Here is a 24,325-nt window from a genome sequence, read left to right as displayed (position 1 = left end):
AGTAAGGAGGAGGCTGGGAATTACAGACCTGTCAGTCTGACCTTGGTGATGAGTAAACTAAATGGAAAAGCTTCTAAAATTGGAGAATTGTGAGATTTCTTGAATCAAATGGGCTTCAGGACCCAAGGCAGCATGGCACTAGAGGCAGGTCATGTCAGACAAATCTGATTGATGGCTCTCAAGGAGAATATCAGCTGAACTCCCTTGGCCTAAACAATAGGAGCCTTGACAGCCACACTCCTCATCAGGCTTCAGAAGGGTTCAAGCCAGCCAACCAGCAGCTGCGTCAACTGCTCAACCTGAAACCTCAGCAAGGGATGAGCTAGCAGAGCATGCAGCTTGCAAAATCTGGGGGGAGCAGAGCTTACCCAGTTCAATGATCGCCCTGAGCGTTTCAGGGCATGGAAGTCCAATTTCAAGGACTCCGTAGCGAATATGAGGCTTACTCCTAAGCAAGAGATGAATACGATGCTACATTGGCTGGGAAAGGAAACAGCCACACGTGTAGAAGAGCTGAACTCAGAACTGCAGAGTACCTATCAACTGTACAGAACGCAGCAGCAACCAACATGTCTATGCCTTACACCCAGATGGTACTGAACCAAACTCTAACCCTGAGTCGAATCATGGCGGGGAGACAGAGAAAAGGACGGCACCAACATTCCAAGTCACTCCAAGATGCACAAGGGAGATCCTGCACCATGAAATGCCTGGCCAAAGTGCATCTTGAAGGATTGCATGAAAAAGCAGCCAAAATACATATCATCATAGATGAGAAGAGCAACAGGTCCCTCACAAGATCAGAGTTCTATGACCCGTTTGATATCCACCAAAATTACTCCTCATACAGCATCAAAACTTGGGCAGAGGTCGTAAAGGTGGCGGGGTGAATAGCAAGCGGCTATGTGATGGAGGCAATGGATGGCGACACTATGTCATGGTCACCTACACTAGTCGAATGTGACCAGATATCAGACAAGGATGAGATTCCCACACCAGAGGTTGCTTGGAATCACCTCCACCTGAGGCCTATAACTGATCTAGATGCTGAGATCCCGCTCTTGCTGGACAGAGACGAACCAGAACTCCTGGACATCCATGAATCATGCAAGGGCCCACACAGTGCTCCCTACGCACACCAACTCAACTTGGGTTGGACAATAGTAGGTGACATCTGCCTCAATCAAACAAGAAGGTAAAGTGTCAATGTACTTTCAACCAATGTCCTAGAAAGCGGGCGCACTTCCTTGTTTGAGCCATGTATCAAATACCTAGCCACCACAGAGGTTCCCGCTCACAAGGAACAAAGCATTACATAAGTACATACATAAGTACATAAGTATTGCCATACTGGGAAAGACCAAAGGTCCATCAACAAGCCCAGCATCCTGTTTCCAATAGTGGCCAATCCAGGTCACAAACACCTGGCAAGATCCCAAAAAAGTACAAAACATTTTATACTGCTTATCCCAGAAATAGTGGATTTTCCCCATTTAATAATGGTCTATGGACTTTTCCTTCATGAAGCCGTCCAAACCTTTTTTAAACTCCGCTAAGTTAACCGCCTTTACCACATTCTCTGGCAACGAATTTCAGAGTTTAATTACACGTTGAGTGAAGAAACATTTTCTCCGATTCGTTTTAAATTTACTACATTGTAGCTTCATCGCATGCCCCCTAGTCCTAGTATTTTTGGAAAGCGTGAACAGACGCTTCACATCCACCCGTTCAACTCCACTCATTATTTTATAGACCTCTATCATATCTCCCCTCAGCCGCCTTTTCTCCAAGCGGAAGAGCCCTAGCTGCTTTAGCCTTTCCTCATAAGGAAGTCGTCCCATCCCCTTTATCATTTTCGTCGCCCTTCTCTGCACCTTTTCTAATTCCACAATATCTTTCTTGAGGTGTGGCGACCAGAATTGAACACAATATTCGAGGTGGAGATATACAAAGGCATTATAACATTCCTCATTTTTGTTTTCCATTCCTTTCCTAATAATACCTAACATTCTATTTGCTTTCTTAGCCACAGCAGCAGCACACTGAGCAGAAGGTTTCAACGTATCATCAACGACGACACCTAGATCCCTTTCTTGGTCCGTGACTCCTAACGTGGAACCTTGCATGATGTAGCTATAATTCGGGTTCCTCTTTCCCACATGCATCACTTTGCACTTGCTCACATTAAACATCATCTGCCATTTAGATGCCCAGTCTCGTAAGGTCCTCTTGTAATTTTTCACAATCTTCCCGCGATTTAATGACTTTGAATAACTTTGTGTCATCAGCAAATTTAATTACCTCACTAGTTACTCCCAACTCTAGGTCATTTATAAATATGTTAAAAAGCAGCGGTCCCAGCACAGACCCCTGGGGAACCCCTCCCTACCTATCTTCAAATCTCTGCTTAAAACTCACCTCTTCAATGCTGCCTTCGGCGCCTAACCGCTCGAGAAATATAAAATGCCCCAATATATCCACCCTATCAGATTAACTGTTCACTCGTCCTCTAGATTGTTCACTTGTCTTTAGTTTGTTCTCTTGTCTTTTAGATTGTAAGCTCTTTGAGCAGGGACTGTCCTTCTATGTTTAAATTGTACAGCGCTGCGTAACCCTAGTAGCGCTTTAGAAATGTTAGTTAGTAGTAGTAGTAGTAGTAGAGAATACTGACCGTTTAACCCTACTCTCTGTTTTCTATTTTTTAACCAGTTGATCGAACACTCTACAAAACAGTCTCCTCAGCAGACTTAAGAGAACACTTGGGAAGCTCAGTGTTCTAGACCACCAAAGATGAAGACAAACCTCCCTACTCCATAGAAGATAAAGAGTTTCTGAACATAATGAACAAAGAGTTCAGTAATGATGAGTCATTCCCTTCAGTAGAACATGCTAGAGAGCTGAAGGACCTAGATTTGGGAGTGACACTCCCCCCCCCCCCCCCCCCCCAAACGCAGCCTTGGCCTAAGCTAGGACCTTAAAAGGGACAAGAGAAATCTAAGAAAATCTTTCATTGAAAGGGTGGTGGACGTGTGGAATGGCTTCCCGGTGGAGGCTGTGGAGACAAGGATTGTGTCAGAATTTAAGAAAGCGTGGGACAGGCATGTGGGATCCTTAGGAAAGTAATAGTTAGTGGAGTGGTTACTGAGGATGGGCAGACTGGATAGGCCATTTGGCCCTTATCTGCCATCATGTTTCTATGCTGCTCATAGTGTGCTGTGGTAGGGTGAAGCTGCCCTAATTGAGATTCAGGTGTCCCTAGAACAGAGTAGAGTGGAATAGAGGATCGACAAGCCTAGGAGTTGCTTTCAACTTTTATTTTTGAACAGAGTGCAGCGCATGGAAGGGCAAAGATCTTAGGCAAATATGGAACTAAAGCCCTTTTGGGCAAACTAGAGCAATTGGCAGAGTGGCCGGAACTTGAACATTTTAAGAGACTTGAACAATAACATTTCAAGGAACTTGAATAGTAGTAGGCCATAAGAGGGTTTTATTTATTTATTTTTAATTAAATTGACATCAGTTTTACGAGAGCCATGTCCAGATCTGGTCTGGGGCTACGTCTGTCAGTGAGACATGTCTGTGATTCAAGAAGGTGTTCTGGTGGAGGGGTTGTGCTCCATCGGGACTGTGATCTGTAAGACCCTGTGCCCGAAAAAGCTCCCTGGAAATGTCCAGGCAGTAGTGTCTAGTAAAAGGTGTGAACTGAAGACCAGGTTGCTGTGTTGCAGATATTTTTGATAGGGCCAAGGGGCCGCAATAGAGTTCGCCATCACTCGAAGTTGATGGACTCGTACTCTGTCTGTGAGGTCGAGCCTTGCAGATCTGTAGGTGAAGGTGATGCAGTCAGATATCCAGCGGGCCAAAGACCATTTGTTGACTGGGTATCCAGGCCTGTTAGGGCAATAGGAGATGAACAACTGTGACACCCTGCAGATTGGTTGGGTCCTGCAAAGAACAGTTTTCCACTTGAGCAATCTTGCTGTGGCCCTACTGAGTGGATCAAATGGTGGACGCGTGAGTTGGTTGAGTGCTGTGTTGAGGTCCCAGGCCGGTGGAAGCTGCCTGAGTGGTGGGTATAGGTTGAGTAGTCCCTTCATGAACTTGCTAAGGAGTGGGTGAGCAGATATGGGCTTGTTATCCAGCAGTGTATGGTACACCGCAGTGGCACTCAGATGAACCCGTACAGACCTTGATTTTAGGCCTGGAGCATGGCTGGCACATAGCAGAAGAAGGGATCTTGCTGTGTTGCAATGCACCAGGATTGGAACCTCTTCCATTTAAAAAGGCATAACTTCTGATAGAGGGGCGTCTGGCTGCTAATAGGACCTCTGAGACCTCCTGGGTTAAAGTTGAGGGTTGCTAAGGTCAGCTGCTGAACATCCAGGCAGTGAGGCTCACGGTGTGTAGGCTGGGATGGAGGGTGGCTCCCTCGTGCTGGGTGATGAGGTCCAGGATCAGCAGGAGTCTGACAGGTGGGCATGTGGCAGTCACTGCAGGTACAGGAACCAGAGCTGCCTGGGCCAGTAAGGGGCGATGAGGATGACTGTTGGGCCTTCTTGGAGAATCTTCTGAATAGTTTTGGATATAAGAGATGTTAGGGGAAAAGCATACAGTAATTGTTTGCCCCACCGAATACTGAAGGCATCTGGTGTGACTCTGAATGGGGAGTTGTGCTTGAAGCAAAAGAGGGAAAATTTTGTTTTGGACTCAATGGCAAAGAGGTCATTGTGGGGGTAGGGGGGTTCCCCCTACCAGTGGAACAAGTTCCCGATGGTGAAGCGACCACTCGTGAGGGTCTGGTGGCTCAGGTTGTCCTCAAGTGTGTTGAGCTCCTTCAGCAAGTATGTGGCATGGAGGGGGCATCTGATGGACAGTGCGAACTGCCAAATTCTGCATGCTTCCCAAGAGTCTCCAGGAGCCAGTGGCACTCTGTTTAGGTAAAACATGGCAACCTAGTTGTCCACCTGGATGAGGATGTTCTTGCCTGTTAGATGAGTGCTGAAAGCCTTCAACGTCTTCCCTACTGCTTTCAATTCCAGGAGGTTGATGCGCTGAAAAGCTTCGGGGGGAGGGGGGGAGGGGCAGGAGGTGGGAAAGAGTGCCACCTGTCTGCAGTTGGAGGAGGTGGGCTCCCCAGCCACTCTTGAAGGCATCATCATTATTGTCAGTTGGTGATGTGGCTGACAGAAAGGTCTGCCAGTGAGGTTGTGTGCCCGGTTGGTCCACCACACAATGGCTTTGGCTGTTGGTGTGTCGATGGGGATTCTGCTTGATAATGGTTGCCTGTGTGGTCCCAGTTCTTCCATAGGTCCATTTGAAAGGGTACATGTGGGAGTTTTGTTAGTGGGATCACATAGACTGTGGCTGCGAGATGTCCCAGAAAGTGGAGCAAAATCCTAGCTGAGGAGGTCTCTGAGGTCGAGAAGGAGTGTGCCAAGGCGAGTCTGCTCTCACGGCTGGAAGGCCTTGGCTGTCATTGTGTTGATGATGACTCCAAGGACCTGGAGGGGGATAGCTGGGATTTTCTGAAGTTGATGAGAAACCCCAGGCTCTGGAGGAAGGTGATGTTTTTTTTTGTATTGTAGTTAGAATTCCTGACTGGCGGGTCCTGCTATCAGTCAGTCATCCAAGTAGAGGGAAACGCAGACCCCTTGCTTGCACAAGTGGGCAGCTGCAGCAGCAATGCATTTTGTGAATGTTCTTGGGGCTGGACAGGCCAAAGGGGTGTACCCGGTATTGGTCATTCCCAGTGGAGAACCAGAGATACTTCCTGTGGGTTGGGTGGATCGGAATGTGAGAATAAGTGTCTTGGAGATCCAGTGACGCCAGCCAGTCGTTGCTTGAAGGAGGAGCAATACTGTCCTTAGTGAGGGCATCTGGAATGTTTCTTTCCGAATGCACATGGTTTTGTAGGTCCAGGATTGGGCAGAACCCGTTTGTCTTCTTCGGAAGTAGCAGGAGTAAAAGCCTTGGTTGATTTCCTTAGGCAGGACCTGTTCTATCGCCTTTTCCTCCATGTCCATCTCACCCCCTAAGATCCAGGAGCCACCAAACTCTCATCTCCAGAGATTGACGCCCTTCTTAAGGCAGCCACTGCTTGCCCTTGGATTAGTAGCAGGGAATGGTGCTGCTAACTGGGTTTCTGCCAGGTACTTGTGGCCTAAATTGGCCACTGCTGGATACAGGATACTGGGCTAGATGAACCATTGGTTTGACCCAGTATGGCTATTCTTATGTTCTTATGGTGAGAGTGGCTTATTTGGGGGTCTTGGCTGCAACCTGATTGGTATCCAGTCTTGATGATGATCGTCAGTACTCACTTGTCTCAGGTGATCGGGGTCCAGGCATGTGCAAAGAGCGAGGGGCGTCCCACTGGGGATGACTGGTCTTATGAGTCAAAAACCAGGATTGGTCTTCTGCAGTTGGGCAGAGGTCTGCTTAAGCTGGTGTCTATCCCTTGTGGGAGGTCTTTGCTGGAAGTTGTTGCTTAAGCTGGACGATGCTGATGTTGGGTATTCCAGGTACAGTGTATTGATTGTCTCTATGTGCTAGAATAAACCTTGTGTTGTTGGGGGCATCTGGCAGGAGAGGCTCTATAAGCCCATCCTTGGACAGAAATGTGGATGGTGTTGCAGCAGTCTCTGATGGTGTTTAGTGTTCTCTACTTTGTCTCCGAAGAGATCTACACCGCACATTACGTCTGCTACGTGTTTATGGGTATCCTCTGTCCTGAGGCACGAAGCAATGCTAGACTTCTCCATCTTCAAGACAACTCATCCTTCCATTTGCATACGTGAGGTGCTGGTGTGGAGCTCTGTGCTTTGGTGTGTCCTAGCATAGGTGTGGTGGTTGTGGGGTAGGGGGGGTGGGGTCAGGTGCTGTTGCAGCCATGTGTTGTGCCAGCAACTTGCTGAGGAGCTCCAGCTGGTGTTGCATGGCCCCTGTGGTTGTGTGTCCCTGTGAGGTGCAAGGCTTGGGAGTCGTGCGTCCATGTCTCCCTATGGCGTGAAGGGCTCCTATCACGGTGCGTGTACCGTTTGTGGCAAGGTGAGAAGGCTGAGGAATCTGAGAAGGAAGACCTCCTCCTCAGCTCTTTTGTGAGGTCTGTGAGGGTTGAGGCTGCACCAGGAGCTGTGTGCAGGTGTACCTTTGCGCTGCTTCCCCCGATACTGCTCTCTCCTGCTGCTGTCTGTGTGGGTTGTGCCTCTGTTGCTGCAGGGGGCTGTGCACACTGGGGAGAGGGGGAAATCCCTGTGGGGGTGGAGCCAGATATCACAGGGGCAGAGTTTGCTATTGGAACTGCTGCCCACACCGACAACCCCATGGAGGAAGGAGGGGTGTTGGTGTGGGCAGCAAGGATTGCCCTTCGATGCTGGAGCCATGGAGAGGGGGAGAAGCTAGGACTAACTGATAGCTTGGCTGTGCCGCAGCTGCAGGAAAAGCTAGAGTTTGTGCTACAGGAGTTTCAGAATGCTTCAGAAAGTCCCTCAAAAGTATGTTTGCGGTGCTTCTGGGTTTTTGGCGACATCTGTGCACAGAAGACGTGCAGTTCCCAAACAACGCAACCAGAGCTCATGTTCATCCGATGACCTCATGCATTTTTTGCACGTCAAGCACCTTTTAAACCCCGGTTCGGGGTCTGCCGTGCTGATGTAGAGGCAGATTTGGGTAGGAACATGACAGCTGATCAAAAAAACTTCCACTGGGTCTGGCAGATTAAACAGACTGAAGCAGGAAGTGACTCACATGTGGGTGGGGGGCTAGGACAGCAATTATCCCTCCATGGCACCGTAGGATGACATCACCTACATGTGGCTGACTCATCCTGCTTGTCCACGGAGAAAGATACAGCTTTGCACCACAATCTCAGGGAGAAAGAGGGACACAGAGACGGTCAGGGGGTGTGAGAAAAAATGACAGCTTTGTACCAGTCATAGGGACAGATGGAATTAGCTTTTACACCATATTTTAAGAGGGGAGGAAGGGAAAGGGAAAGAGGAAGAATGAATAAAGGCAAGAGGGAGGGAAAAAGAGGAGAATAAGACAATAATCCCCAGTACAGCACACAGAGGAGTGGACAGGTTAAATACATTTACCCCTTTGGTTCTATGGGTTAGTTACACAAGTTATAGAGCATCAGTAAATCAACTACAGGGCCTAGAAGCAGTTGCCTTTAGTTCCTGCAGTGTGAGTTTAGATTTTCTCTCTTAAAGCCTCACAAACAAAATATCTCAGAGGTATGATGTAGCCTGCAAAGAGAGAGAGACACAGAGAAAGGAGAGAAACAGAGCGTCCCAGCACAGGTGGCCTTCTCTGCAGTCTGCACAGGCAGGTGCTCTGGCTGTTGTTACACTGCAGCAGTGACAGCACAGAAGGATCTCTGTGAGTCTCTGCAAGATGTCCTGAAGCCTGCTGCTGTTCCTGTATTCTCATGGCAAGCAGCCCTTAGTGGGCTGAACAGACCAAGACATCAGACTTGCTCGTGTGTGAAGCATGAGGCCACAAACCCTAGAATGTGCCGCATGCCAGGCACTTTCGGCTCATCTGATATTTGCCACATGCACCAGGCTTTGGCTTCCATCCTGAACAGTGCTTGATGCTTTTATTCCCTGAGAAATTCTTTCAATCAGCATTAGGATTAATATAGTAATGACAATTAATTACACAATGTGAGAGCACTGACTTCTCTTTGCACTGGATTTAGATCCCGGACACACAGTTTTGCTTAACTAATCACATGCAGAAGCTGCTTCTTAGTGCCTGGGAAAAGCTGTAATATTTCTTTTCTGCTGGCCAGCAGTCTCAGCCAGTACATGGCCCTCTGCTTCATGCCATGAACTGAGCTACTGGCGCCCCACTGTGGCTGGCATGAGCCAAGCTGTCGTCACCTCTTGCCTAAAAACAATTGCTTGAGAGAGACCAGCTCTGCTCTAACACCAGTGGCCCAAACATACCTGAGTCTGTATTCTGTTGAGACCCCGGAACCAGAGAATCTGCCCTCGACGGAGCTCCATCTCAGCATGATCAATCTCATCCAGATCCTCAGGTAACTCCTCCTCCGGGATTTCCTCTTTTGTGATGCCATGGCCTGCCTCTTTCAGGAACTTCAGGCGGCTAGTGGGAACGGAGCAGATCAGCTGTGGGGGAAGGACATTGGCTCATTACTCACCGCTTATAAGCAGTTTGGCTCCCCCTCTGTTTTTACTCAAAGTGTCGTCGTATTTTCCTCTGTGGCTGTACCCTTTGCTTATCACTGCCAGAGGGAAATAGGCGACAGACAAGGTGGTTGGGAGAAGGAGAAACTCACCTGTCCCCAGAGTAGTTCTCCCACACCAATAAATATACACCAGAACCACTGGGAGAGTGTAAGACCTGAGCAACTGAAGGGTTTCCCGCCAAACTCCACAATAAGAATCTGCAACAGAAGAGGACAGTGAAATAAACCCAGAGCAGCACCAAGACAAGAACAGAAAGCTCAAAGCAAAAAGAGGAGGCCTCAAACCTCGCTCTTGTGTTCCAATCACTATTAGTTGTTCCCATGGTACTCGGGTGGGCTTGGGGTTATTATTAAACATCGAGAGGTTTGTGGCACCCCGGACCAACTTTTGTTTCTTGTGCCCCCTACACTGGGGCCAATCTGGGGATATGAGCTACACAAAATACTCTTCTCCAGCCTTACCTTCCCTCTCAGCCCCCTAGCCTAAAATATTTTCTTCTTACCAGCTTTTGTCCCCCCCCTCAAAAAAACACCCTCTGAATATTTTTTTCTCCAGTTTGCCGAATATTTTAGTCCTCTTTTCCTAGCTTTAAAGCCCAGCCCCCCCCCCCCCCCCCCCCCACACACAATTATTTTCTCTTATTTTTCCCAGCTTCTCTCCTGCCACCCCAATGCCATGGGCATGTGCTTTGCTTTCAACAACCGTGCCCCCTCCCCCCACCCCAGCCATTAACACAAGTTGGAGCATCTAACTTTTCAGCACATCCTTCCTCATCATCCCTCTAGAACATTCCAGTCTTGAAGAGTGAATGGGGTATGGGAATTTTAACACAAAGCGACGGGTTTTGGGATTCCTTCGGGGAGGTGGAATCAATATTGGTTGAAAGAAAGTGACCATCAATGGCAAAGATTGTAAGTATTAGCGCTGCACAAACTGAGGGCTGTCTCTTTAAGATCCATTTCATTGCATCCAGGTGGGTTAATATTTATTATGAATGTATTTGAAAATCCTTTGTTTGATAAATGTACTAATAGTATGTGTAATTACAGCATGGTTATATTAGCGCATTTATATAGAACATTCTCTTTAGTTTAGAGTTAAAATATAAAGCTCGATTTGTAAAGTGAATTTTGGGTATACCATTCCTGGTCTGATACCAACATTGTATGGGAGGATAATCATCCGTGTTGCATGAGACAGCGGAGTATGTGCATACTATTGTCTAAGAAATAGGAACTCCTGGATGTGCAATGATGGTTCCTATGATTCTACCTTAATTTTTAGAAAATTGGGTATAGATTAGATGGAGATTAGATTAAACTTTGATGTATAGTAGTTATGTTTAAATGATTTTTATTAAGCAACATTATGCAACAGATTCGAAACATACGCTTTTTCCACAATTAGCTAAACGTCCAACCCCCTAGCCCCTCCTACCTCCCATCCCCTTCCCCTCCCCCCCTTAAACCTACTACCCACCCCTCCCTCCCCCCTAGAGGTAATTCTTCTCTCGTCCTATTTACCACAGCCTTACTTTCCTTTTACATATTCAAGAGGTGGCCTCGTGCCATGGGAGTCAATGTGTCCAAGAACGGGCCCCACCTGCGGTGGAATCATTGCTCTCTGGCGCGGGGTTGTTGTTTTGCTTCCAGCCTTTCAAATCTCATAAGTTGTATCATCTCTGCTCTCCAAGACTGAAGCGGGGGGGCTTTTATGGACAGCCATGCTTTTAGTATGTTTAACTTGGCCACAATTATGGCTCTGAGCGCAAATTCTCGCATGCCCGGCGGGGTTGAGCCATGTATTTGTAACTGTCCAAACAGCATCTCCAGATTTAATTGCCAATCAGTATGCCAGACATGTGAAATCCATTTCAAAAGTCTATCCCAGAAGGTACGTATTTGTGGGCAGACCCAAAACACGTGTCCAAGAGTGGCTCCTGCTGCCCCGCATTTTCGGCATGCCCCATCTGGGGACAGTCCCATATGGAAGGCCCGCCTTGGCGGTATATGTGCTCGAAGCGCTACCTTATACTGCATCTCCCAATGTTTTGAGAGTTGGGATATCTGCCTTAGTCCCAAAATGTGTTCCTTTAATGTTGCGGCTTTTATAGTTACACCCAGCTCCTCACTCCACGCCTCTGCCAACTTCCCAGTATCAAGCTCTGTATTTGTATCCTTAATGTGTCTGTGATGGAACTTCAGCGGTACCTTCTGCTGGGCTCTAATGGTGTAGGCGTCCGCCAACTCCTCCTGGACATCCTCAGTCAAGGAGTCCCAGGGCAATCCGGCAATGTAGTGTTTCAATTGGCAGTAATAAAAAACGTCCAGCGGTGTTAGCTGAAAACTTTCCTGTAACTCACCGAAAGGTTGAATCTTCCCTTCCGCTGTCACAGCACCTGTGCTTGATGTATAGTAGTTATAATGTTTGGTAAGGATCAATAGAGGAGTTATTGTAAACTTCCGAGTTTAGTGAAAGTCAAAATTTAATGCCAAGAAGTGCAGACTGAGTACAGGCCTGCAAAGGAACGGGGTTTTGCAGGAAACCCCTCTGGGGCTGCAGGATTCCCGCAGGAATGGAAGCAGTTTCTGCACCAGCATCTTACCTACCAAGTACCAATTTTTTTTTTTAACGTGCCACCTCCTTCTCTAACAGCACAATTGCAGAAAGTCTTCCTTTAATCCTATCTGCTCCCGCGCTGATGCACAGGCCTCATCTCTGACACGGGCACGAGCAACAGAGGTCACCTGACCTATGACCTACAGGCATGTACACGTGGTGACATCTCAGCACACAGTGCCAGCGAATCAGAGATGAGTCTTACACGTGCAGCACATCAGATTCAAAAGTCTGAACTTCTGTTCCTTCCTTGCCTCCAGTGCTGTGGCTCAAATCCAGACAGAGCTGACCAGAATTATATTTAGGTACCATTAAATTCTTGTGGGGATTGGTGGAGTTAGAGTGATGCACTTGGGGTGCAGAAATCCAAGAGATATACCAGATAGGAGAGGACAGATTGGTAAGCTTGGCTCAGGAGAGGGACCAGAAGGATGCTAGGCTGCATAGAGAGAGATATAAGCAGCAGAAGAAAGGTGGTGTTGATGCCCCACTTGGAGTATAGTGTTCAGTTTCGGAGGCCGTATCTTACTAAGGATGTAAAAAGAAGACTTCAAAGAAAAGCGATTGAAATTGTATGGGATTTGCACTGCAAGATGTACAACAAGAGACATACTGACCTGAACATGTATAACCTGGAGGAAAGAAGAAACAGGGATATGATGATACAGGCGTTCAAATATTTGAAAGGTATTAATCCACAAACAAACCTTTTCCAGAGATGGGAAGGTACTAGAAATAGAGGACATGAGCTGAAGTTGAAAGAGGGCAGACTCAGGAATAATGTCAGGAAGTATTTTTTTCACAGAGAGGGTGGTACATACCTGGAATGCCCTCCCGTGGGATGTGGTGCAGATGAAAATGGTAACGGAATTCAAAAATATGTGGGATAAACACAAAGGTATCCTGTATAGAAGAAATGGATCCAAAGAAGCTTAGCAGAGATTAAGAAATAACACTGGTCATTGGGAAGCAAAGCCAGTACTGGGTAGACTTTTACAGTCTGTGCTCTGATCATGGCTGAATAGATTTGGATGAGCTGGAGTAGAGTTTTTCAGGGGCTTTGATGTTAACTTCGGAAATGTTAGAACAAGAACAGTGCTGGGCAGACTTCTACGGTCTATGCCCTGAAAATGGAAAGGACAAATCTAGACCGGGTATACATTTCAAGTATCACATCATACCTTATGTAACAAGTTTATCTTGTTGAGCAGACTGGATGGTGTTATCTACTGTTACTCACTCCTCCAATCCCTGATCATCTATCACTGTCCCTCTGTTCCTTTTCCCCCTGGTCCCTTTCCATTTTTTCAGCACGAAACCTGTCAGAGCCTGTATTCACCCTTGGCATCTTCCAGACCCACCCCGACCCACGCTTCTTGGGGGTGGGATCTGCTGAACATGAGCACAGCTACAGAGTGTAAAAAGTCCCGCATTGCTTTTCATTTATACTTCTGTCAGAAAAGGGGAAATAAAGATCCTGCTTTGCAGCCAGGAAAAAGGTGCCGGTACTCTGTACCGGCTGAATGAAACGCCTGGTGTAAAGTATTATACCAGATGCAAACTGAGGAGAAGCAGCAGAAAGTGTGACCATTAAGCTCCGAAGAAAAATGACCACTGGCTACGTCCCACAGCTGGAGATGGGAAGGCGTGTGTACACGCGTGATGGAACTCTCAAAACATTTACTGAGGCTCCGTTATATTCAAGTAGCTTACTTAAGAAATCTTTTTTTCTCCAAGGACAAGGAGGAAACTATCTGAAGGATCTCCAGGTGTTTTAGTAAGAAGCGACTGAAGCATTAAAAATTAAGCCAGGTTTTTTATTTTATACAGGGGGGGGGGTGTCTCTTCCCCATAAGTTTTCCTCCCCCTCTTGTGGGGAAGGAGCATTTTCTTTAGCAATTTTTAATTATATAAGGCTGGATAACTGATATGGATGTATTCTCTTTTTATTTTATGAATTGTTTCCGTCATTAGAAATAGTTAATACAATCTAAATACAAGAATCAGTTTCAGGCAGCATCTGAGTGTTAATGAAAATGGTATGTTACAGCCTCTTTTCCAGGTCTGTACGGAACAACTGATTGTTTTGCTCATTCTATGCTTCTTATTTCTATTCTATTGTTTAATTTCATATGATTGTATATGATTCTTTTGTAATGACATTTGTAGTAAATCTTTTTCTGATTAAATAAAGGAGCAGAAGAAATGAAAATCATACTAGTTTTAAATAAACCAAAAGTTCCATTTTAAACTGTTTTAACTTTCTAGTCAGTTGGATAAATGCAGGATATAAACCCAACGTCAGCAGAAGAATACACAAATGTACTGGAAGGCTCATTACTGACTGCTGGGTTTATACAGTGTTTCTAAACAAGGGCCTACAGGAGTGACCCCTGAATGAGGGAAAGAGGACTCTGGTGTGAAGTGAATCGCTGCTTTCCGTTCTGTGGAGAAAACCTGCAGGAACAACTGTCCCACTGATCCTTCCAGATCCTTCTGTGATGTGAGAAAAATGCCATAACCAGGGTATAAAAAGCAGGAGCAATTACCCCACCTTTGGGTCTTTCAGTGATGTTACTTGAACAAGGTGGGGTGATTACCTGAGAAGCAAAGGTGCCAAGGACAACGGTGCAGAAGATTGGGTTCCTGAAGATGCTTTCAAAGACATTCCTCTCTCCGTGGATCTTCCGAGCATTGATTTCATTGAACAGTTGCATCATGACAAAGGTATTGAATACAATAGTGTAGTGTTCAGAAGGTGGTGAATGTAGGGGGCTGTTCCGCCCACTGTCAATATCAAAAAATTTTTCACCTGCCAGACAGTGAGTTAAAACCAAGTTAAAGAAAATGGAAACACCTCCAGAGACAGTTCACACAGCAGCACAGATCTTTAGCAAGCATCAGGAGAACGGAAGAGTCAATATAGCACAGGATGCGGCAGTAGCAAGGATAAGAGGCTCTAGTGAAAAGGGAGAGATGGGAGGGCGCAGAGTGGGGCGGCAATAGATGAGGAGAGATGAGAGGGCGTAGAGTGGGGTGGCAATGATGAGTGAGGAAAGGTGCAGAGGTGGGTTGGCAGTGGACAAGGAAAGATGGGAGGGCGCAGAGTGGGGTGGTAGTGGATGGAGAGATAGGTGGGTATACGGGGTGGCAATGGGCAAAGAGAAATGAGACGGTACAGAGTAGGGTGGCACTGGACAAGGAGAGATTGGGGGCACAGGGGGTGGCAGTGGACGAGGAGAGATGGCACAGAGAGGAGGTGGCAGTGGATGAGGAGCGATGGCACAGAGAGGAGGTGCCAGTGGACGAGGAGAGATGGCACAGGAGGTGGCAGTGGATGAGGAGAGATGGGAAGGCACAGAGAGGGTGGCAGTGAGTGAGAGAAGAGGCTTTACTGAGCAGGGAAGGTTGGGAACGGCAGGTGGTGGTGTAAAGGGATGATGGGACTGACCTGCAAACAGCAGAGTGAAGATGATGGTGAGCTGGTAAACTGCGTGTCCCAGGATGTTTTTCATCATGGTACGTGAGATGAGGGGTTTGTTCCGTCCATAGGGCCTGCGCAGAAGCAATGACTCAGTGGGTGGTTCTGTAGCCAGCGCCAGGGATGCAAAGGTGTCCATGATGAGATTGACCCAGAGCATCTGCACTGCCTTCAGTGGAGAGTCCTGGCAAGTGAGAAATGTGGAGAAGAGATGAGTTCCTTCTTTCACTCTTTAAACAATTTACCAAGTCCTCATGTGTGCCCGAGAGACACAAGGGGGAGGGGTGGGGAGAGGGCAGAATACCTGAGTGATGCAGGCCCCAGTAAACGCTACGATCACAGCCACCACATTAACCGTAAGCTGGAATTGCAGGAACTTAGAGATGCTGTCATACACATTACGCCCCCACATCACAGCTTTCACAATGCTGGTGAAATTATCATCTGTCAGGATAATATCCGACGCCTCCTTTGCCACATCTGTACCAGCGATTCCCTGTAGAAGACAACAGATACGTTACAACAGCAGCCACACCTGCTCCCACCCACCCTCTGCCCAACCCTTTCGCAGTGACACTAACTATTTGGTCCTTCTGGAAGAATTTGCGATCTCTAAGCAATCACTCAGTGGGTGGCTCTGTAGCCAGCGCCAGGGATGCAAAGGTGTCCATGATGAGATTCACCCAGAGCATCTGCACTGCCTTCAGTGGAAAGCCCTGGCAAGGAAGTGAGAAATGTGGAGAAGACATGAGTTCCTTCTTTCACTCCCACAGTCGCAGCTACTCTAGAACTGATTTACTATGTGCTAAGGGTACGACAGCACACCAGGCAGTCAAGGTTGGTACTGTGGGAGTGGGCAACGGACCACAGTTTAGTGATTTCAAGTTGTACACCATAAGTCCCCAGCTTGCATTAAAATTAATGAGGTGGGTATTCTCAGTCATTTCAATTGCATAGGTGCACCTGACAGGGATGTCCCTTATTCCCCTAGTTATTCGCTTTGGTCATGGTGCCCCTGGCATAGAATGAACTGACAGAGGTCAAAGGAACACAGAATTGAGCTGTTTGCCGATGATACTCTACTGACATTAACGGAGCCTGAGATAACTTCAGAGGCCCTGACAGGGGAGTTGCTAACCTGTCAAGGGAAGCCGTCAGGGTTTAAGGCCAGTACGGCGAAATGTGAAATACTGAATGTCTGGGCCGAGAGGTCAAGTCAGGCCATTTCCCTTTAGATGGATACATTTGATGACGTATTTAGGGCTCCACCTAGCTGTTTATAGATCTCAACTCTACAGACTGAGCTTCAAGCCCTTAATGGAGCTGGTCACCAGAGGGGTAGGAAGATGGGAAAGGCTTAATTTATCCTGGCCAGGGAGAATGGATGGGGGCAGTTGAACACGACTGTGTGCCCCAATCTCTCTTTGCCACCTTACCACTGCTATCCTGGACTGTGTGTTCCAATTTGGAAGCAAAGATCACCAAGGGTAGCACAGAGAGCTGTACTGGAAGAAAAAGAATGCAGGACTGGTGGCCCCAACAAGGGGGCTCAAATACGAGCCCCTCTTGGATTAGCAGAACTAGCCAAATAAGAGATCAGTGGCACTAGAGCAGAGGACCTACATCCGATTCCCCTAAACTATCTGGTGAGGCTGCCTGGTGGAGTGGATTAGAAGAGCTGGAAATGTAACTTGTTCATGTTCTCAACTATGTAGATTTGGGGGAACAAAAGAAGGTAACTTTTCAAAGGTAAACTGTTTGCACAGTATATCTGTTGAGAGTTAATAGCAAATTCACGCCCGGGATAGGAGGAAAATGGCCCAATATATGCGGGGAAGGTTTGTTTTTTTTAAGAGCGGGCCAGATAAAAGATTGGGAAATCGCAGGCTACGCACAGTTTACGTCCAGGATACGTTTTCCTGTACACACAAGTGAAACGTTAGAGATGAGACTCTAACATCCATCTGAGTATCTATAACACATAACAACATCATAGATGACAGATAAAGACTTGTACAGTCCATCCAGTCTGCCCAACAAGATAAACTCATAGCATAAAGGTACAATGTGTTACTTCATATTTTGACCTGATCTCGATTTGTCCTTGCCATTTTCAGGACATGGACTGTAGAAGTCTACCCAGCACTGTCCTTTTTCTCCAACGTCTGAAGATGTCTTCAAAGCTCCACTCCAGCCCATCCAAATTTGTCTCTAATCTTTTTGAGGTTTTGATGCACATGCGATGGGTTACAGGGATAATACCCAAAAGGTGTAAGATGTTGAGCAAGCAAGGGAGGGATAAGGCCTGGTATATGGAGACATGGGAATGAGATCAGGGAAAAGGTCTCCACTCGGATAGAGCCTACTCTCATTTTCCACCAGGTGGAATGCTATTTTAGTGCTCAACTGGGCAGCATAAAACCAGGGGAGGAGGTCCTCAAAAAAGGCACCTATGCCCATATGTAGTGGATGTATTAATTAATTAATTAACCCCTTCTGGGAGCAGGAGACAAGTTTTTGTAGTGGTCGAATACAGAGTGTAATCCCCCCCCCCCCCCCATTGGAAGTAGCGCTATTTAATATGATAGTATATGAAGTGGAGGGGGCCACTGATAAGTTTATCACATTAGGATATGTCAAATAGGCTGCTGGTGGCCACCAAGTGATGAAGTACAGAACCTCAGTGGATGAGGAAACAAATTAAGACAGATCTGTGTGATGTACTGCCATACTGCACGGTGAAAAGAGAACCAGCCCTCCTCCTGGAAAATGTGGCTTTACTATTAAGGGGCAGCGTAGCATGGAAAGTGGGTACTCGGAATGAGGAGCAGGAGGGTCGTTCATAAAATTAAGTTCAGTGGTACAGATCAAGGGTAACAAGTCCAATTAACTAAGATTATCTGATATATTTGCTACTGAGCTGTACACAGATATTTCAGGCTAAAGGAAGAGACTGGAGCAAAGACCACGTGTCAAGACGGGTACTACTGTTTCTTTGTTTCCCAGTGTATGACCAACATGTTCCTTACATCTTGATTAACTGTACAAAGAACTTGTCTTTAGTTTAACCACCCATTTATTTATCCCAACTGAATCTGTACCATACATCTTGTCCCCATCTATATATCTGCACTTGGACCCTCAGCTATATGGCATTGTAGAAAAACATTAGAATCACAGCAATGTTATTTGAATGTTCTAATTGTGTGCTTATTAGATATTCCATCATTATTATGCTTACATTGTATTATACCTGTTATCTGAATTTCAGAGCTGCTAAATGTATATATTTTTCATCCTGTTTCATGGTGGTCCATAGGTTTCAATTTCTGTTTCAAGTTTTCCTCTTTCATTGTATTTATACTTATTCATTTTACCATTGTTATGCTGTTAACAACATTTTAAGTTTGATGTTAAACTGTACCTACTGTATACTGCCTTGGGTGAATCTCTTCATAATAAATCCCAATAAATACAGAAGGGGAAAAAAAAACCTTGGGTCGGGTGATTTTAACAGGCTGAAAAATAACAAAATAGCATCAGAACATCTCCTACAGTCCCTCATACAGGGAGTTCCTACTCTACAAATATTTTACACAGACCACAAATAAAAAGGGAGCTTTTTTTTTTTTTTTAGGTTTCCCCATTTGCAGGATATTGAAGGGCAGGTGACGGAAGAAAATGTAAGACACCTGCTTATACCGGAAATGGTTTTCAAGGTTGATGATGCAGAGGAACTGAAAGAATCTCGGTGAACCTGGAAGATGCACTAAGCCAAATCGACAAATTAAAGAGTAGTAAATCACTTGGACCAGACGGCATACATCCAAGGGTACTCAAAAGAACTCAAGCATGACATTGCTGATCTGCTGTTAGTAATATGTAACCTGTCATTAAAATCATCCATAGTACCTGAATATGGACGGTGGCCAATGTGATGCCGATTTTTTAAAAGGGTTCCAGGGATTATCTGGGAAATTACGGACAGTACCGGGAAAAATAGTGGAAACTATTATTTTATTTATTTATTCATTTTATATACCGTTTCTTATTGCGACTGCAAAACAGAACGGTTTACATTTAAAAAGTACAACTCATACATACAAATAAATAAGAACTCCAGTCATTGACAGAAAAGAACAGCAACCCAAAATGACAGAGAAGGACATAACTAGTAAGATCTACAGATTTAGTACAGTTAAGCCTTCTCTACTTATCATAAGTTCTGTTCAATACAATTTGTAAAGAAAAAAGTTTTCAAAAGTGAACATAGGATTTCTCTAATCTCTTTCTTTCTCTATATTAACAAAATTCGCCCTTTCCTCTCCGAGGACGCTGCCAGGGCCCTTACCCACACCCTTATCACCTCTTGCCTAGACTACTGCAATTTGCTTCTCGCTGGTCTCCCGCTCAGCCATCTATCTCCTCTTCAATCTGTCCAAAACTCTGCTGCGCGTCTTATATTCCGCCAGAGTCACTATACTCACGTTAGCCCTCTCCTCAAGTCGCTTCACTGGCTCCCTATCCGCTTCCGCATACGGTTCAAACTTCTGCTTTTGACCTACAAGTGCATCCACTCCGCAGCTCCTCAGTACCTTTCCGCTCTTATCTCTCCCTACACTCCTCCCCGTGAACTCCGTTCGCTGGGTAAATGTCTCCTGTCGTCCCCCTTCTCCCCCACTGCTAACTCCCGGCTCCGTTCCTTCTATCTCGCTGCTCCCTATGCCTAGAATACATTCCCTGAGCCAGTACGTCAGGCTCAGTCTCTGGCTGTCTTCAAGTCTAGGCTTAAAGCCCACCTCTTTGCTACTGTTTTCGACTCCTAACCATGACTCTCTTACTCAACACCCCCACTTATCACCCCTACCACTGCAATTTCCCCACCCCTAGCTGTCTGTTCATCTGTCCAATTTAGATTATAAGCTCTGTTGAGCAGGGACTGTCTTTTCATGTTAATTTGTAAGCGCTGCGTAAGTCTAGTAGCGCTATAGAAATGTTTAATAGTAGTAGTAGTAGAAGCCCATTCCAGAGAGAGGGAGACAGAAAAAAAAAGCCGATCCCGCGTAGATTCCCATCGAGCCTTAGCAAGCGGAGGAATGACTAACCTATTATCTGTTAATGATCTAAGTGTCCGCATAGCAGTGTAGGGAATCGTCAAATTTGATAGGTAGCTAGGGGTAAATGAATGAAAAGCCTTGTGAGTCAGAGCGAGTACTTTAAATTTGACTCTTGCTTCAATCGGAAGCCAATGAAGTTGATATAATAAAGGTGTTATTCTATCATCCCTCCGAGCCCTGCAAACACACAGACATGGTTTGATGGGACACAGTCTGCATGGGCTCATCCAAGGGAAGTCTTGCCTCACCAATTTGCTTCGTTTCTTTGAAGGCGTGAATAAATATCTGGATAAAGGTGATCCAGTTGATGTAGTGTATCTACATTTTCAGAAAGCTTTTGATAAAGTTCCTCATGAGAGACTCCTGAGAAAATTAAAGAGTCATGGGATAGGAGGCAATGCTCTGGTGTGGATTAGGAATTGGTTATTGGACAGAAAACAGAGGGTAGAGTTAAATAGTCATTTCTCTCAATGGAGGAGGGTGAACAGTAGAGTGCCGGAGGGATCAGTAGTGGGACCGGTGCTATTTAACATATTTATAAATGGTATGGAAATCAGAATGACAAGAGAGGCGATTAAATTTGCAGATGACACAAAACTATTCAGGAAGACCTTAGAAAATTAGAAAACTGGGCATCCAAATGGCAGATGAAATTTAATGTGGACAAATGAAAGGTGATGCACACTGAAAAGAATAATTTGAATCATAGTTACCTGATGCTAGGGTGCACCCAAGAAAAAGATCTAGGTGTCATTGTAGATAATACGCTGAAATCTTCTGCTCAATGTGTGGTGTTGGCCAAAAACGCAAACAGGATGCTAGGTATTATTAGGAGAGGAATGCAAAATAAGACCGAAAATACTATAATACCTATGTATCGCTCCATGGTGCGACCTCACCTTCAGTACTGCGTTCACTTCTGGTCACTGTATCTCAAAAAAGATATATTGGAATTACAAAAGGTTGAAAGAAGAGCGACCAAAATGATAAAGGGGATGGAACTCCTTTCGTATGAGGAAAGGCTAAAGAGGTTAGGGCTCTTCAACTTGGAAATCAGACGGATGAGGGGAAATATGATTGAGGTCTACAAAATCCTGAGTGGTGTGGAATGAGTAGAAGTAAATTGATTTTTTTACTTGTTCCAAAAGTACAAAGACCAGGGGACACTCAATGAAAATGCATGAAAATACTTATAAAACTAATGAGAGGAAATAATTTTTCACTCAAGGAACAGTTAAAGCTCTGGAACTCATTGCCAGAAGATGTGGTAATGGCGATTAGCATATCTGGGTTTAAAAAAAAGGTTTGGACAAGTTCCTGTAGGAAAAGTCTACAGTCTGTTATTGAAGTGGACATGGGGGAAACCACAATTTGGGTTTCTGCAAAGTACTCGTGGCCTGGCCACTGTTGAAACAGGATACTGAGCTAGATGGACCATTAGTCTGACTCAGTATGGCTACTCTTATGTTTTTATGCTTGGTATTTTTGTTTGTCTGTTTTTTTAAACTCCATCCCCCCCCCCCCCCATCCCCCACAAGGGCTCTTGGCCTTCAGTGCAGAGATGATTCGTACCATAGCAAATCCCACATCAGCTTTCTTCAATGCTGGGCCATCGTTGGTTCCGTCTCCAGTCACAGCCACTACCTGCCGCTGTTCCGTGACTGTGCTGTCAATGATCCCTGAAACAGAGAGCGAGTTACTGTGACAGCAGCAACAGACATGTCAGAATGTGGCCTAATGATTAGTGCAGCAGGTTGCAGACCTGGGGGACCGGGTTCGATTCCCTCTGTAGCTCCGTGTGACCCTGGGCAAGTCAGTCACTTAGCCTTCCATAGCCCGAGGTACAATACACTGCTTAGATTGTAAGCCCATTAGGTCTAGGTTGTGGGGAATGAATAGCCACTTGGAGAGCCACAGAAGAACCATTTCTAGCTATGAAAAAACGTTCCCTCTCAGTGCTGACTCCACACAAGCTTCTGGTACCCCTGGCTTTTCTGCAGGGGCCTTACAGGCTGTGAAAAAGTGTAAGTGCTCTCCTTACCTTTTACCAGTGTGTGCTTATCTGTGGGGGACGAGCGAGCCAGCACCCGAAGCCTGGGCCAAATCTTATCCAACTGCTCCTGTTCCACCTGCAGCACAAGCCAGGAAGAAAAAGAGAGAGATGAGGAGAAGAGGGGGGAGGAACACACACAATGAGGAGGAGGAGAAAACGAAGAAGCAATGGAGGAGGGATGGGAGCAGTGGTGTGCTGGTAAATGTTTAACAAAAGGCTCTCCCCCCGGTCCACCTCTGCGCCCCCCCTCAAATTGCAAAGCTGGTTATAGCCAGGGGGGTGAGCGGGGGGGGGGGGGGGGGGCGCCAATGCATTACTCTCTCCAGGAAAAAAAAAATAATTAAATACTCCCAGGTTCCAATCTGATTCATGTTTAATGTGGGATAAAATGCCATAAATAAGTAAATAAATATAAACTTTTAACGTTGAGAACCTGATTCTCATAGCATGATGTCTGTTTCAGAAGCCCTTTACCAGGGAAAACAAAATCTCTGCAGTAAACCCAAAATGACACAAACCAAATTAGCATACAGACCAGGAATTAGGAGAACAGACAGTCTTGCCAACTCTGAAAAACAATGTGTTATCAAAATCTCAGAACCTAACAAATAGATCCCTATTCAGACACTTGGCCTTGCAGTCATACATGCAGAACAGAGATAGCCCCTATTCAAATTCTTCAAAAATTAACCTGAAATCCTAAGAAGCACAATACCAGAAAAACAGAAAGAAACACGTTGCTATACACTGCAAAATATGATAGCAGATGTAAATTCTCAAAGTGGACATATTCCAAACACTAAAATGAAAATAATTTTTTTCTACCTTTGCTGGCCCAGTATCTGATTCTGCTGCTCTCTATCTGTTTCCTTGACTCCGTTTCCAGGGCTTCCTTTCCATTTATTTCTTTCCTCCTTTCTTCTTCACTTCTGGTCCTCCGCAGACTTGACTGTCCAGTGGATCCAGCTTCTTCCTATTTTCTCCATCCATGTGCAGTTTTTCTCCTCTCTTCCTTTTCCCTCATCTCATCTCCTTCCTCTCTCTTCCCTCCATGTCCAGCATTTCTTCTCTCTCTCTTACCTCTCCTCCATCCATGTCCAGCATTTCTCCTTTCTCCCCTCCATTCATGTTCACCTCACTTCCTCTCTTTCCTCCCCTCCATCGATGTCCAGCATTTCTTCTCTCTCTCCCTTCCCCTCCATCCATGTGCATCTCCTTCCTGTCTTCCCTCCCCGCCATCCATGTCCAGAATTTCTCCAGCCCTCCCCTCCATCCATGTCCTGAAACTCTCCTCTCTCCCCTGCCCTCCCCTCCATCCATCCATGTACAGCAACCCTCCTCTCTCCCCTGCCCTCTCCTCCATCTACCCATGTCCAGCAACTCTCCCCTCCCTTCCATCCACCTATGTCCATCAACTTTCCTCTCGCCTGCCCTCCCCTCCATTCACCCATGTCCAGTAACTGTCCTCTCCCCTGCCCTCCATCCATCCATCCATCCCCAGCAATTCTCTTCTCTCCTCTGCCCCCCATCCAGCCATCCATACCCAGCGATTCTCTTCTCTCCCCGCCCCCCCTCCAGCCATCCATACCCAGCGATTCTCTTCTCCCCTGCCCCCCATCCAGCCATCCATACCCAGCGATTCTCCTCTCTCCCCTGCTCCCTCCATCCATCCATATCCAGCAGCTGTCCTCTCTCCCCTGCCCTCCCCTCCATGTCCAGCAATTTCTCCTCTCTCCCTGGGCCCTGCCTTCCCATCCATCGATGGCTTCAATGCTCCTCTCTCCCCTGCCCTCCCGCTCCAATGTCCACCTGCTCGCCCTCTTCTCCCCCCAACATC

General features: G+C 46.3%; 1 protein-coding gene across 3 annotated transcripts in view; it reads right to left on the bottom strand.

The window, feature by feature from the left end:
• ATP2B4 (ATPase plasma membrane Ca2+ transporting 4) overlaps positions 1–24,325 on the bottom strand; it is a 168,829-nt gene that overhangs the window by 10,514 nt on the left and 133,990 nt on the right. For all 3 annotated transcript variants that reach the window (XM_030221070.1, XM_030221071.1, XM_030221069.1), the window contains exons 14-20: positions 22,477–22,564; positions 22,008–22,114; positions 15,623–15,814; positions 15,289–15,502; positions 14,438–14,649; positions 9,308–9,415; positions 8,955–9,137 (exon numbers count right to left, since the gene is read on the bottom strand). In XM_030221070.1, the coding sequence (XP_030076930.1) occupies positions 8,955–9,137; positions 9,308–9,415; positions 14,438–14,649; positions 15,289–15,502; positions 15,623–15,814; positions 22,008–22,114; positions 22,477–22,564 (1,104 nt within the window). The remainder of the gene's footprint in view (positions 1–8,954; positions 9,138–9,307; positions 9,416–14,437; positions 14,650–15,288; positions 15,503–15,622; positions 15,815–22,007; positions 22,115–22,476; positions 22,565–24,325) is intronic.

Source organism: Microcaecilia unicolor, chromosome 12 (genome assembly GCF_901765095.1).
Source record: "Microcaecilia unicolor chromosome 12, aMicUni1.1, whole genome shotgun sequence".
NCBI lineage: Eukaryota > Metazoa > Chordata > Amphibia > Gymnophiona > Siphonopidae > Microcaecilia > Microcaecilia unicolor.
Note: the sequence above shows the minus strand (reverse complement) of the source record. Positions and strands in the feature narration are given on the sequence as shown.